The 16199-nt window shown below is 36.4% G+C and overlaps 1 protein-coding gene across 2 annotated transcripts in view; it reads left to right on the top strand.

Annotated features, from left to right (window-relative positions):
- The window catches only part of RYR2 (ryanodine receptor 2), a 760518-nt gene that overhangs the window by 420415 nt on the left and 323904 nt on the right, over positions 1-16199 (top strand). For both annotated transcript variants that reach the window (XM_056816085.1, XM_056816086.1), the window contains one exon: positions 11667-11687. In XM_056816085.1, the coding sequence (XP_056672063.1) occupies positions 11667-11687 (21 nt within the window). The remainder of the gene's footprint in view (positions 1-11666; positions 11688-16199) is intronic.

Genomic DNA, 16199 nt, shown 5'->3' with positions numbered 1-16199 from the left:
GTTGAAGTTGAAGTATTCTAGTATAAAGGCAGGGATTGATGGGGAGAGAAAGACTATGAGTTGGAAACTGAACTTTATAAAGGGAAAAGAATGGTTTGGTGACTGATATATTATTCCTCCTCTAGGACGAGTGTTTTTAAAGGTTACCAGTGTTAAGGTATAGTAAGTGCTAGAAAGAGTGACCAGGAATTAAATGTCTTTGGAAGAAGTCATGTCTCTGAGTTTTAGAAGACTTATTTTGCTTATTTCACATGTGAAATTTGACAAAAAGATAAGCCAAGGCACATATCTTTGAGTGAGATAACATTTTATTTCCAGGACCAGAAACCTGAGAATAAGATGGGTCAATGGCTACCTCAGTTTCCTGCCAAAGGCAAAGAATTGGAAATGCTGTTCCTTTTAATAGCATAAAGCTCCTTTTACTAGAATAAAGAACAACAGAAATCAAATCATTAGTTATGGGATTGTCAACCTCTTGGAGGTGAAGGATTGTGGTTGTGATTGGTTATAGTAAGGAAAGGAATGTTTTTTATGAACTTACAGGACTAGCTGTATATAGAGGTCATTGATAGTGTCCAGGAGCAGCAGACTTACAGGTGCCTACGAATGTAATAAGACCACCTTTATTTAGCAAGAATGAGGCTAAGATGGGAAAGGATTAGCTAGTTTGCTTCTCAAGGATAATACACAAAAGCCATGAAGTTTCTCATACATTGAAGTTATGCAGGATAATAAAAATCCTTTGGCACAGAGTGATTTCTAGGTTATGCTGAGATAATGATTCCCTTGGAATTAGAATGTTTTATGAAAGAAATGAATTTCTAAACTTTAGATCTTGAAGGATTGTTTGGTGACATAAAGATATGGAACCAGAAATCCTGATATTCACCCTCATCTCCTAAGAATAGCTGAATTCCTTGAAGCAAGAAGAGAAAATTGATTAGAAAGAGAACAAAATTTCTGAACTTAACCCTTTTTAGGCTAACTGAATTCTAAACTAAATTCAGACAGAGAACCATGATTTAAAAAGTTACAGGGCAAAATCAATTAATTGTAAATAAGATAAAAAAGAAAATTATATAGGATCAGTTGTAATCACTTCATTTGACTATACATATTTGTTACAAAAGTTTCATGTGATCATGAAGCTCTCATGCATAGTCACCTGCAATCAGTTGGACCTGATGGGCCCAACATAGGGACATGGGCTACCATCTTCAATACAGATCTGGAGACAAATGAGGGCAGGGAAGGTGAAGACAGGCTACAGCTTAGTTCCACAGATGTTGATTTGGATTTGAAGACAATTGGTTTGAACACCATGGGACACCATGAAGAGGTGGAATTGTTGGAGACCTGTGTGAATTCTGGCCTTGAATGCATCAGCCCACCACTATTTTGAGCTATTTGGAGTCCTGGACAAAGTGGGTAATGGCAAAGTTTTCCAGGTCTGGAAAGTTCAAGGTGCCGATGTAAAAATATTCTCTGTGAAAGTATTGAGGAAATAAAAAATGATGTGCAATTCTAAAGACACAACCAACACATGGGCATAACAGCATACTTGAAATTATGAGGCACTCCTTCATCCTGCAACTGGTATATACTTTCCAGACCCACAGCAAGCTCTATCTCATTCTTGAGTGCCTCATTGGAGAAGTGCTCTTCAGGTATTTGGAGCATGAAGACATCTTTGTGGAGGATACTGTTTTTGGCCGGGGAGAGAACACACTGGCTTTGGTCACCTCCACTTCCAAGGTATCATATATCAGGACTGTAAGCCTGAAAACATCATGTTGAACAGCCAACACATCAAGTTTACAGATTTCAGCCTGTGTAAGGATTCCATCTGTGCGGGCTCCATGTCTCACACTTTCTTCAGCACCACTGAGTATATGGCTCTGGAGATTTTCACATGCAGGGACCACAAATAGGCTATCGACTGGTGAAGCCTGGAGTCTTGATGTATGACATATCCATTGGAATGCCACTCTTACTGCAGTGAATCAAATGACAATATTACTAGCCTACATCACTCAAGATGCTTGACACTCCCTCAAGAAGTTTGTGAAGAGAAATCCCAGCCAGCGACTTGGGCGATTGTGTGGAGATCTGGGGATGTAGCTGATGTGTAGAAACATTTTTTCTTCAGCCACATCAATGGGAATATCTCTTGGCCTGATAGGTAGAACCCCTATTCTGGCCTTGCTTATAGTCTAAAGGGGTTGTAAACCAGTTTGACATGTTTCATGAGGGAGACACCTGTGGACAGCCTTGATGAAAGTTCCAACCAGACTTTTTTTGGACTTCGCTTACATGGTCCCCTCTGCCCTGGAGAACATCAAGGAAAGCATCTCTTCTACATGAAACTGCAATCCTCCTAACACCTCAACAGCAGTTAATTAATTACCATCAACCCCCCTAAAATGCTCACTCTTTGAAGGGTTTTAACTAGCACTGGCCAAGCAGAGTCCATGGAACTGTTACCATCCCCATTTCCACCTCCACTCAGCTCAGTTGCTCTTCTCATCCAAACTTTCACTGGAAGAAAGGCCAGGACCATTCTGGACACTAGGGAGGGAGGACATTGGCTGCCATTGTCTGTCCCGTTGCCATCCTTTAACTCAATTCAAATCACCCCTTTGCTTCTTGGAAAAGGAAAGAGGATATTTGGTACTGGCTTAGAAGTACTATGAGTCTCTTGGGCCAGGTTGAATAGAGCCAAGAATGAGCAAAGTTCCCCTGGGACCTAGAGGAGGTTACCTTTTGCACAGAATAATGGGAACTGACTGCCACAAGGATAGAAAGCTGCAGCTTCAGGGAGCAGTGTGTGTCCTTCTCCCAGCTTCTTATGTTGTGTCTTTTGTGAAATGGAATAACCTGAATCTTGAGGAAAAAAATTTAGGACATTTGTGAAATAGAATAGAAGAAAAAATGTGTATCTATTGAAAATTAATGTGTATTAATTGAAATAACAAAAAATCATGAGAGCAAGAAGTCTAAATTGAAAAAATTTGTTAATTAACTAATAAGAATTCCAGAATGGCAGAACTGGAATGGCACATGAAAAGAACAGAGTTGAAGTGAATGGGGTTGGGAGAATGGGAAATTGGGGTTGAGGCAGTGGTTTGAGTAGCTTGATTTTGACAACCTATGACAGAGATCATAAATCAAGGAGGACATTTGAGTTGTTTGAGCTGAGGTGGTTAAGTACAGAAAAACTATTCTAAGCTCTGTCCATGCTTGGTAGTCTCAGACAGTAATGGAATTGCTCCTTCTGATGATGGCAGGTAAGAAGTAGAATACTCTAAGTCTCTGTCTTGTTTTGTAGGATCTTACTCTCTCCTTTGAGCACTGACCTGGGCAGGGCATTATGATGTCAGGTATGTGGTGTGATAACAGGGTCTCAGCAGTGGAATATTTAGAATACTCACTTAAGGCATTTGTTGTTGTTATGAAAGTGAAGAGTTTAGATGGAAAAGAGATTCTCTAGGCGTGGTGAATCCTTTTTGTTGTTCCCATTATGGGTAAAATTGTCTTGATTGCATTCATCCCAAGATCATTATAGACTTTCTTAAGTAAGATTCATAATCATTCAAAAATTAAGTCTAACCAACCACACAGGAAAAACAAAATGGAAAAAAATATTGAATAGATTATAACATAGTTGGATTGAAAATCCATAGAATTGGTCTATCACTGATGTGTGTATAAAATATGTATGTGTGCATAAATATATTTACACACACATATGTATATACTATCAATTCTTTCCTGATGATGCTTTGAGGCCAAAAAGAGGTCAGGCTCTAAGGATTCAAAATTATGGAGTTCCAAAGGACTAAGGAGAAAAAAGATATTGACATAACTAAATTATTGGAAATATTCAGCAATGAATTATACCCAAAAAAGCGATATAAAATATATTACCAAAGTGATATATGCTTGGAAAAAGTGTTGGCCTGATCATATAGCAAGAATAAAGGGTTAGCAGAAACACAGTCTCTGTAAAGCACTGGTATTCATATGATGTCAAGAGACCTAGAGGAAGTACTATGCATGAACCTTTTGTCAAGAGTTTACCAAAGGACATAAAGTTTGTACAGAATGAAATAGCCTAGATATATTACAATATACACTACAGGAAAGGGAATTCCTGTTGAAAAAAATCACAGATCCATTTCTGAATCTAAAGTGAAGGAAGACCCGAGAACGAATTCTGTTTTCATAATATAAAACATATAATTTATTTATAAATAAAGCATCTAATTATAAAAGAAAAATGGCCTTTTGCTCTGTTTAACCAAAGTATCTATCAGTCTCCTCTAATATTCCTAAGGATAATATCTGTATAGTTTAGGAAATTTCATTGAGTATGCAGACCTTTGAAAGACATTAGGAATTAGTAGTACTGATTTTTTCTTCAAGGAAATCATATGGTTTGTGGATTTCATAAAAAAGCACATAATTTGACAGTTTTCTAACAAATGGCAATTTTATGTTTCCTTGTGCTTATGTATACTTATATAATACTACTTGGTCAAGCTTTAGCTTGATTCATTTGGCAGTTATTCTGGAAGCATATCTTCAGAATGTTGATGTTTAACATGGGATCAACATACCAATTAAATTGCTTTTAATTAACCGCAAAAACTATGGCAGTTTCCAGACATAGCACTCAACTATGTTTAGACTAATAAAAGTAATTTCTGTGAATAAAATCATTGTCTTGTTGTTTCTTCTGTACATCTTCTTTGGCTAAGTATTCATGAACCTATAATTTAGTTAAATTCTAAAATTAGAAATTAATGTGAGATGACATTGGGTAAGCCACTTAGAGAATTTGGTAGTTCTCAGTGAAGTTTTGTTCAAAAGAACTTTGGCCTCAGATCCAAGTAACTATGTTTCTCATTCATCTTATTTTCAGACTGTTAAAGAGATATTGCCCTTTCTTTGAAGGAAAATGTTGTAGTATGCAAACAAGTATATATAAAAAGAATATTTTATATGGATATAGATATCTATATTCATACATTTCTATCCATATGTGTATATCTATATATCAAGGAGAATTGAGACTGCTTCTTGAAAGAAGCTGAGTCTTTCGCTTAGAATTTAAGAAAGCCATGATTACTAAGAGGCAAAGATGAGGAAAGATAGAGTTCTATTCTTAGAACACAACATGTGAAAATGCTTTTAGTCATGACATGCAGCAAAAAGTATAATTCTTTGCATTGTAATGTGTTGTGGGCAGGGTGGGGAGTAAGATGTAAGAAGACAGAAGACTGTATAGGTAGGAAGTGACTAGATTGAATAGGGATTTAAAAAATAGATGATATATTTTATCCTGGAGCCAATAGGGAGTCACTAGAGTTGATTGAATAGGGGAAGTTAATATGATTTAACATAGGCTTTAAGAAGACCATTTTAACAGGTGAGTAGGGGATAGATTTGGGAAGGAATTGTTGAAGTAGAGAGACCAAGAAGCAGGCAATTGCAATAGTCCATGCTTGAAGTTATGAATATTTGTCTTAGGGTAGTTGCATCATCAAAGGGAAAAATTAAGTATAAACAAGAGGTGTGAGGAAATTAGAATTGATAGGACTTGAAAATTGATTGGATATTGAACATGAGAGATAGCAAAGAATCAAAGATGATACCTAGATTGTGAATATGGATGACTTGATGATGATACTCTTGACAGTAATATGGAGGCTAGAAAGAGGTGAGGGTTGTGGGGAGGAGATGAGTTCAGTTTTGAACATGTTGGATTTAAAATGTCTACAACATATTTAGTTTGAGGTTTCCAGAAGACCATTGAAGCTGTGGGATTGGAGGTCAAGAGAGAGGTTAGGGCTGGATGAGAAGATCTCAATCATCCACATAGAAATAATAGTTGATGCTATGGGAGCTGATGGGTTCACAAAGGGAAATAGTATAGATGAAGAAGAGAAGATGACCCAGGATGGAGCCCTGAGGGTTAGGGGGACCTACAGTTAGCTGGTGCGATGTAGATGTAGATCCAGTAAAACAGACCAAGAAGAAGTAATGAAAAAAGTAGAAGAATTAAGAGATCTGTGTCATAAAAATCCAAAGAGAAGGGAATACCAAGGAGAAGAGAGTAATTGACAGTGCCAGAGGCTGCAAAGAGGTTAAGAAAGATGAGAATTGAGAAAAGACCTCTAAATTTTCAATGAAGAGATAATTAATAACTTAAAAGAAAGCAATTTCAATTCAATGATTACTTCAGAAACCAGATTCCACTGAGTTCAGAGAATAGTAAGAGGAAAGTGGAGGTATCATTTATAAATTCTTCTTAAGAAGGTTTGCCATGATAGGGAGAAGAAATATGGGAACACTGATAAGAAGGATGGGTGGATCAAATAAGATTGAAAGGAGACATAAACATCTTTGTAGGCAGATGGCAAGCAGCCCACTAGAGAGTGAGAGACCAAAGTAAGATGACAGAATGGGGATGTTGGAGGGAGCATTTTTTTTAGAGAAGAGTGGAATAGGATTACTTATACAGATATAGGGTTTTACCTTGGTTAGGAGAAGTGTGACCTTTTTGTATGAGACTGGGGCAAAAATAAGAAATAGTAGTGGAATTTTATAAATGCTCTGTGTTGAGGAAGAGGGGAAAAAAGGGAGCTCTTAACCAATAGCTTCATTTTTTTTTTCAGTGAATTATGAGGAAAGATACTCAGCTGAAAAGGCAGCCCAAGGGAGAAGAAGCCATTAGAAGTTTCAGGAGGGATGAAAAAAGTTTGGATGATAGTGGGATAGTGATTGGGAGGTATGAAAGAATTACCTTGTTACAGCCAGGGGCCATTTTAAGTTACCTGATAAATTTGTACTGGAACCAGTTAATATAGTTTAGCTATTTTCTCTAGTTTCATTCAGAAGCACATAAGCAGCATTGAGGACCTCAGTTGGTTAGTGTAGTCCAAGGGTGAGGCCTGGCAAAGCAAGATCTTTGAGAGCATGTGGAGATAGATTTTTACTGCTTTCTTATACACAATCTTCTGCGAGGCAACACTCAGCACAATTTTGCATTAATACTTTGGTGGAAACTAATTACAGATCAAATATAAAGCAAATAAGTAGTTATATCCTGAGAAAAAGACTAACTCATGCTATAATACACAGACTTTTAGAATTCTTAGTGGTCACAACTAAATCTCAAGTGTAGCAGATAGCCACATCAAAACTGGAAAATGGGGGGAACTGGGTAGCCCAGTGGATTGAGAGCCAAGCCTAGAGACGGGAGATCCTAGGTTCAAATTTGACCTCAGACACTTCCCAGCTGTGTGACCCTGGGCAAGTCATTTAACCCCCATTGCCTAGCCCTTACCTCTCTTCTGCCTTGGAGTCAATAGACTCCAAGGTAAGGGTTTAAAAAAAAAACAACTGGAAAAAATAATTCATAAAAATTATTCTTTAGAACAATGCTATATAGAAGGCATTTAATGAATGTGTTTACAATGGAGTTCTGTCTCAGTTACTATGTATATTGAAGGCAATGGTAATATCCAGTGTTCTGCAGACATTATGGTTGTTTGTATATCTATGAGGGTGAAAGTCTATATGTGTGTTGTTTTTCCTTTATAATATAAGCTTTTAGGGGGTAGAGTGATTAGTTTTTCTTTGTATCCTTAGTACTTGGCCTACTTCCTGGTGCCAGGTACATAATTTGGGGATCATTTTGTTGTTTTTATCACCCAGTATTTTATTTGCATAAAGAACTTTTGGTGAGAAAATCTCCACCAGTGTAGATTTGCAATTGAAATGAAATGTATCGATTTTACTGGGGACACTGAGAGGTAAAGTTTCACACCCAGGATCATGTCAGAAGCATGGCTAAAACCTAAGTCTTTCTGGTTCTTTATCCAGTCTGACATGCATCCTGGAACTGAGTAGGCATTTGATAAATTATTGAGTGGATAGATATGAATCTCATTCTGACCAACAAGGAGGCTGCTAAATTAAAAATCATGGGAACCTTGAGAAGAAGTGACCACTTTGTATCAGAATTTGTGGAAGATAAAAAAGGAGAAATTTGGGAAGTCTGATGCATAACATAATGCCTGGCACATAGTAGGTACTTTATAAATGCTAGTTGACTGATTGTGACTGAGTACTTTTCAGACATCAGAGGAATGATAGGTAGAATCCAAGGGCCTGAAATTCTATTACTCAAAAGAACAAAATTCTTTTGACATAAACAATTTAGATGGAAAAAGAAAAGGGACTATTAAAAAGACTTAAATGCTAAATTTGCTAAATTAAAATTTTAAATCAAGGTCAGTTGATTAACATTTATTAAGTGCCTATAATATATCAATCACTCTGCTAATCCCAGGGAATACAAAGAAGGGGATGGGAGTGGGGTCCTTGATTTCAAGGACCTAAAGGTCTAGTGGAGGAAATAACAGAACAATTATGAACAAATAAGAGAGATGCAAGATAATTTGTGGGTAGTCCCAAAAGGAAAATACTAAGATTAAGGTGAGCTAGGAAAGCCTTTTTTGCACAGAATGGAATTTTAGCTTATATTTGAAGGAAACTAGAGAAGTTAGGAGCCAGATGTGAAAAGAGAAAGAGTTATAGGGATGGTAGGTGTCCATTGGAAATGCATGGAGAAGTATCTTGGGCTAGAAATAGCAAGGAAGTTAGTATTACTGAATTGCAGAATTCATATCAGGAGAGGTGGAATAAGATGTAAGAAGACTGGAAAGAAGGATTCAAGTTGTGAAGGGCTTTAAAAACCAGATCTTCTATTTGTAACAGGTAACCTCTGGGATTTATTTAAAACTCAGATGTGGTAAGACCTATGCTTTAGGAAGCTCTATTTAATAATAGTCTTTATAAATATCAACTCATTTTATCTTCACAACAACTCTGAGAGGTAGCTTCTTGAACTATCTCCAAACTACACATGAAGAAATTGAGGTAGCTAAGTAAAACTGAGACACAACCTCTGTGGGACTTAAGATCCTTTTTCCCCAAGGGAGCACATCTGTGGGGTACTGTGCCAAGCACAGACCCCTGCAGGATCTAAGAGGAAGATTAAAAAAAATATGCTTTGCAGGAACCCTAGGAGACCAAATGATCTCTCTTTCCCCAGGGGAGGAATATCTGAGATACAATGCCTTTAAAATCAAGATAATCTTTATTAAGCAAGGACCTACATGCACATTTGGAGCAAATGAATCTAATGCCAAAAAGTTCAAATTTTGAAGGCAGGAGAATGGGCTGCTCCAAGGAGGGATCGCTGCATGATATGGGCTGAGAATTCCAGGAACAGGGGTGATGGATTGTCAAGTGCAAGGGGGAGTCAGGTACAAGAACAAAGGCTCTTAGGTACATTTTGGGTAATACAATAACATTTTCAGAAAATAAGTAAATGTGAGGTAATTGAATTCTAAAGTTTTGGAATATAAGGAGGAGCAGAATCTAAACTAGCAAGTGCCTACCAAGGTTAAAGAACAGTAAAACAGTTCATAAATGAAAGACTTATGATAGTCTATTGATTAGAATGTTTTCTATACAATGCAGAATGTTCTCCTGGGATCAAGAACTGTGAGAGCTGGTTTCTGTAGGTACTGCAGCAGGATTATTCATGATCAGGCTTCCAAGTGCTATCAGCTTCTTCTAGTCATTCTGGGTCCTGAATAAATGGAGTCAGTCTAACACAGCTTCATCATCCTACATAGTTGGATAGGATAACTTAAGCAAATTAAGATAAATAGTATTCATTTTCATACAAATCAAATGATTTGCACTGGGTCATGGGACTAATAAGTGTCTGAGACTGGATTTGAAATCAGATCCTCCTGAATCCAGGTCTAATATTCTATCCACTATACCAGCTAGCTGCCTCTGAAAGCTGAATGGAGAATGATTTAGAGGGATTGAGGAGAGACCTGAATGAAACGAGGAAGACAACCAGCAATTGTAAGAATTTAGGCATAAGGTAATGAATGAGGTCATGTACCAAGTTTTTGGCAGTGTCAAAGAAGAGAAATATTGTATATCAGAGATGGTGAGATTAAACATGTCTTCTTATATGGTGCCTATAGAAGTGGATATAGTTACTAAATATGTTTTTGTGTTAAAAACCTTATAGTTAGATTAACTACATTTGAAACTTTGTCCCTCTTCTTTGAAATCTAGGACCTCACTGAAGCTTAGCTATGATGGTTCTGGGGAGATCAGGCTTAGATTTACCTATACGATTTCCTCAGTCCTTCAGCATCTGGATCAGTGACTTAGTAACAAACTTTTCTTTCATTAATACCTTGATTCATCTAGGTAAATCCTTAAAGCTACTCATTTTGAGGTAAATTAATAAATAGGCTTTTTACAGATTCCTTATAAACTTCCTATCACTGGAATTTTTAGGTAGAACCTGGTAAGACTCACTGTAAAATCTGTCAAGGGTACTTTGGAGGACATTTTTTCAATAAGGAGAGTTTTGAAAGATTACTGGCATAGTGGATATAGTGCTGAACTTTGGCTTAGTAAAACCTGTGCTTGAATTCTGCCTCAAACATTTACTAGCTTATGTGACTGGCAAATCATTTAACTTCTTAGCCACTGTTTTCTTATTAAAATTGGAATCATAATACCTTTAAGAATTGTTCTGGCAAATCAAAATGTATAGAAAATGCTTTGTAAATCTTAAATCTGTACATGAATGTTATATATTACTGGTATTATTTTACAAAAGCGATTTCCAGTTTCTCCTATTTGTCCCTATCTTTTTCCCTTTTATCCCACATAGTAATTGAATACAATTGTTATTATAGTTATCTATGTATATATCTTAATTTTCTCCTACTCTGTGAGTTTCTTGATGACAGAAGCTATGTCTTACTTAATAGCCTCCCCCTACAGCAATCACCTCTACTACTCAGAATACAATAAATATTTAATAAAAGTTGAATTGAGTTGAAGAACCATATATTTTTAATTTCCCTTTACCACTTTGGTGGCTAATGAATGATATGAGTGTGTAAATGTACACACGTACATATATACATACATGTGGGTATGTATACACACACACTCTTTCAGGGGAACATTTTATTTACTCTTACCTGTATACCTTTAATAAAAACCCCTAGCAAGTAGCTAGTGTCTATACACATCCTTACAATAAAACTCATTTTTAATACTTGTATATAAACTTATAGTTAAATTTCCCATTTCAAGGCACTTAAACTGATTTAATAATGAATTTATCGCTAACATCCATTAAACTTGGACAAACCGTGTTTTCTTATCTTACATTTTTCAAAGTTTAATGACTTTTCCCTACATTTAACATGATTATGATAAAAAACAAAATGTTGAGATGATTTAAAAAAAGAAAAGCTTTTAGTATTTTTGGCATTTTGCTCTGTTTAGGTATCATTTTTCATTTGCCTTTTACAGATATTGTAGTACTTTTTTCCTAGTCCCTTCCTGGGATTTGCTCAGAATACCTGTTTAGGAGGAAATGAGATCATATAGGATTGCAGAATTAATTGAACTGGTGCTTCACACAGTGATTCATCAAGGAAGCCAAATGCTATCAATTCTTTTCTTTCTTTCTTCCTTTTATTTTTTGGTTTTTTATTTTTTTTTATTTTTTATTTTGTGTGTGTGTGTGTTTACATCTTCAGTAATTTGGAGAGAACAAGCAGGTAAGTTTCAATTTTAAAATGTTCTTTGGCAGGGTTAAAGATATTTTAAAAGGTTAATAGACTTTAATCAATATAATACTGTTTCCAGCATTCTTGTGGCCTGAAAAATGTATTAAGACACTTTTTTACTGATTCTGTTTCATTTATATGCTAAGGAAAACTGATTTTATACTCTTAGGAAACTATGCATAATTTTGCTTCTCCATTGAACTAGATTTTTAAAATGAAGAAAACTTAGAATTAGAAATTAAATGATTTGCCTGAGATGCCTAATTTAATTGTGGATTAAAGTAAGAAAATTTAGTTTTTCTAAACAACTCATTACCATTCCTCCTGAAATTTTGGTAAATTTTTGTTAAAATTTTTCTACATTAATCTCTCTATTCAGATACATTCAGAGTAACAGATTAATTTTAAAAGATAATGAGTAGTTTATATTAATTTGAATATCATGGTTTTTTTAATTAATTTTTTATTTGATTAATTTCAAACATTCCTTGGTTATAAAAATCATTTTCTATTCCTCCCTCCCCTCCCCCCACCTGTTCCTTAGCCAACAGGCAATTCTACTGGGTATTACATGTGTCCATGATCAGAACCCGTTTCCATGTTGTTGGTGTTTGCACTAGGATGGTCATTTAGAGTCTACATCTCGAATCATATCCCTGTTGACCCATGTGATCAAGCAGTTGTTTTTCTTCTGTGTTTCTATGCCCACAGTTTTTCCTCTGAATGTGAATAGTGTTTTTTCTCATAGATACCTCCGGGTTTTTTAGGAACACTGCAATGCCACTAAGAATATTATAGTTTTTACTACACCCTATTAAGTAGAATAAGTAAAAATTTTGTATTTGAAATACCCTCATTTCCCTTTACTGTCTTAGGTGCTACATATTGATGGAGAATAGGACTAAATTATTATAATCTCTCAGTGACTTTAACTTAAATAAAAAAATTATGTATCTGAGATCAGTTTTAGGCTTCAAATTCTCTTGTAAAAGGTTACAGTTAAAAACAGTTGATACTTTTACAAATAACCATTTATCATTGGAATTATAAATGGCTCATTCACAATTTCAAATGTTGTACAAATCCCTGTTACTATTATGATTTGTTAAAAAATTTAGTCCTAGAGGATGAGAAAATTTGAATAATAGTATCAGAAATCTTTGACTGGTACTTTCTATCATCTTCCTCTCCCCACAATCCCACCTATGTTTTCTTCAGATTATTTTTTCATCTCTCAGTGTAGTATACTTCTCCTCTTTTTTAGATAGAGCGGGCAACTTGAAGGAGGTCACAGGCAAGATTCCTGTGCCAAATAGCCTCTGATTCAACTGAGATAGGGTGACAATATTGCCTGAAATTCTACCAGTAGTTATTAATTCCTTGTTTTATTCACAGATATTTTCCTACCTACCTTGATTAAGACACAACAGATTTATTAATTGGCATATCTTTTAAATTTTATTAGATTAATTTATGGGCAGCTAGATGGCACAGTGGATACAGGTCTCTTGGCTTGGAGTCAAGAAGACCTGAGTTCAAATCCAGTTTTGTGCACTTACTGGCTGTGTGACCTTTGGCAAATCATTTAACTCTTTATCTCGGTTTCTTCATCTATAAAATGAACTGGAGAAGGAAATGGCAAACTACTCCTGGATCTTTGCTAAGAAAACCCAAAATGAGGTCATGAATAGTTGGACACAACTGAAATGAATGAATAACAACAAAATGATTAATTTATTCACTTTACTGCAGCAAGTAACAAGCCAGGATCTATGGGAAGTAGAGATTTAAAAACTAATTGTTTTAATGAGTAGCAGCAAGATAACTCATCCTGAGGAAAGGATGATTCTCAGTATGATGAGGGGTAGTATAACTAGGAAGGGAAGGAGCAGGGAATAAGGGACCTATGACTTTAATGATATGGGGAAATTCTAGTGATAAAATTCTTTCCCCCAGTGTTGATCTGTACTTTCTTTACAACTAGACATTTTAAAAAGGGTTACCCAGAATACTGAAGGCTAAAAAACTCAGCTTAGGCTCCGTGTTGGATTCAGGACTTGAAGCTATTTTTTTTCTGTCTCTCAGGTTGGGCAGCAGGGCCATGTAGGCATGCTGCCTTTTATGTATTCCAGATATCTCCTAAATTCTGTGGATACAAGCCCCTGCCCTCAAGGAGTTTTTATTCTAATATAGGACTCCACACCAGGAATCCAGAAGTTAACCTCTCTGAGGGCAAGAACTATTTTGCCTGTGTCTTTGTATCCCCAGAATTTAGCACAGTGCCTAGAGCCCAGACAAGATCTCAACCTTTCCCATTCTTCACCCTATCTCAGAACTTGGCTGGGCACAGAGTTCTTCAGTGGCAGGCCATATTCACTTACTACCAGGCAATGATCCCAGCCAACTTCTTTCTTTTGGGTCTTGCCAATTTCCTCGGTCTGCTTTTGTACCATAAATGGAGGGTGTAGAAAGGGTCATTGTCACCCTCCAATTAAGTGGGGTACTGCCCTAAGAACTGCTCCAGTGACAGGCAACCCTGCAGAAAATAGTTTTCCATCTCCTGACTCCCAGGACCTTCTTCAAGACAAGGAAGGCACCTGGTTTCCTGATTTCCATGTATTCCTGTCAATATGTTTCCTTGTTTCCAAATATTCTAGGACATAACATCTTTATCTAACAGAACCTTGGATTGTCCAATCTTATACTTCTCTCTGTAGAGTACTATGTCTGGGGTCACTGGTCACTGGTTAGCATACTCTCATCATCTTATACATACCCCATTCTAGAGATCCTGAAGACCTGGAATCCAATGTACAAACCCTGATCCCTGTCCTAAAATTGGCACATCCACCTATCCATCTCAACCTATCTCTACAGTGTGCCACATAAAATTTACTCGCCCTTTATGCTGTCTTTTGGAATGCTTGCTACTGTACTTTCTTTCTCACTCTTCTCTTTTCACCCTCATTGATTCATGATTTTTTCCAAACTAAACCTCTTTAGTTTTAGTTCTGGCTATCCTGTTTCTCATAAAATGCCCCTTCCATATAGATCATTAGTCAGAATACTTCTAACTTCCCATTGCCAACAACTTCACTAAACACATTTTAGTTCTTCAAGATTTATGCAATCAAAATTTACCACCCAATTCAGATCCTCATATCTGTTGTCCTTAGACCCTCAAGGTATCTTCCTTTCTTCCTTCCTTCCTTCACTTAATTAGTTTAATGCCTTGTTCCCAAATCTTTCTTTACTCCTTATGTCCCACACTCATACTAGGGAACTTCATAATCATATTTCCCAAACTTCTTAACTGCCTAGTTCTTTAATCTACTACATTCCCATGAGCCACTGCTCTTATCAGCCACATATACAGTGATAAACTTTATTTTGTTCTTGCCAGTCCTATTATTTGGATGCTTTCTTCCTTTTACTTCATTTTACATGAAGCTCAACAAAACTAGAAAAATCACAAAAACATGGTGATTTCATTAATGTTAAATGATCTCAATTAGACCTTTACTGTTGAAAAAGTTCCAAACTTTCTCATCTATCATCAAGCTTCCCACTAAATATCTTTTCTCTCACCCTCACAGTCAAGAACTTCATCTCACATTTCACTGAAAAAATGATACCTTGCACAAACAGCTCCTTCTCTCCACTTCACATCACTCAGATTGTCTCCCTTCATCCTCTTTCGCTCCATTATCAGATGAAATGGTGGCATTTCTCCTAGCAGACAGGCATCCACTATCTCTCTCATCCTTTCCTAGTTTCTCCAACAAAGTACCTCCACTATTATCCCCTTTCTCCTATTTTCAATCTTTCCTTATATACTAATTCCTTCCTTTTTGCCTAGAAACATGTCCTTAGTTGCTCTATCCTTATAGAACTCTCATTTGATCTGGCCATCAGTGCTCTAGATTTTTCTAGATCTCTCTTCTTGTTTGTGGCTAAACTTCTTAAGAAAACTAATCAAAACTGGTGTTTCCATTTCTTGTCCTCTCACTCTCTCATAAACTCTCTTCATTCTGGCTTTGGTCTTCATCATTTATCTGAAATCAGCCTCTCCACAGTTACCAATGATATCTTAATGAACAAATCTCATCAACTTTTCTCAGTCATGAGGCCCCTTTACTTCTCTTATACCATTTTAACTCCATTGATCACCTCCTCTTTCAGGGCATTTTCTCCTTTCTACTTTTTTCCTGACATTACTCTCTCCTAGTTCTCTTTCTATGTAACCAGTGAATGTGCAATCAGCATCTTAAATTCAACATGTCCAAAATAGAACTCATTATCTTTTCCCCAAAGCTCTTTCCCCTTCAAAGCTTTCTTATTGCCATTGAGGGCACAAGTATTCTCCAAGTCACCTAGACATACAACTTCAGTGTCATCTCTTATTCCTCACTTTCTTCCTATATATACACTATGCTTTACCAAATCTTGTTTCTATTTTCAGAGTATCTCTTGTCCCCTTTTCTCAACCCATAGAGCCACAAC

Source organism: Monodelphis domestica, chromosome 2 (assembly GCF_027887165.1).
Source record: "Monodelphis domestica isolate mMonDom1 chromosome 2, mMonDom1.pri, whole genome shotgun sequence".
NCBI lineage: Eukaryota > Metazoa > Chordata > Mammalia > Didelphimorphia > Didelphidae > Monodelphis > Monodelphis domestica.
This window is presented reverse-complemented; position numbering and strand designations above follow the sequence as displayed.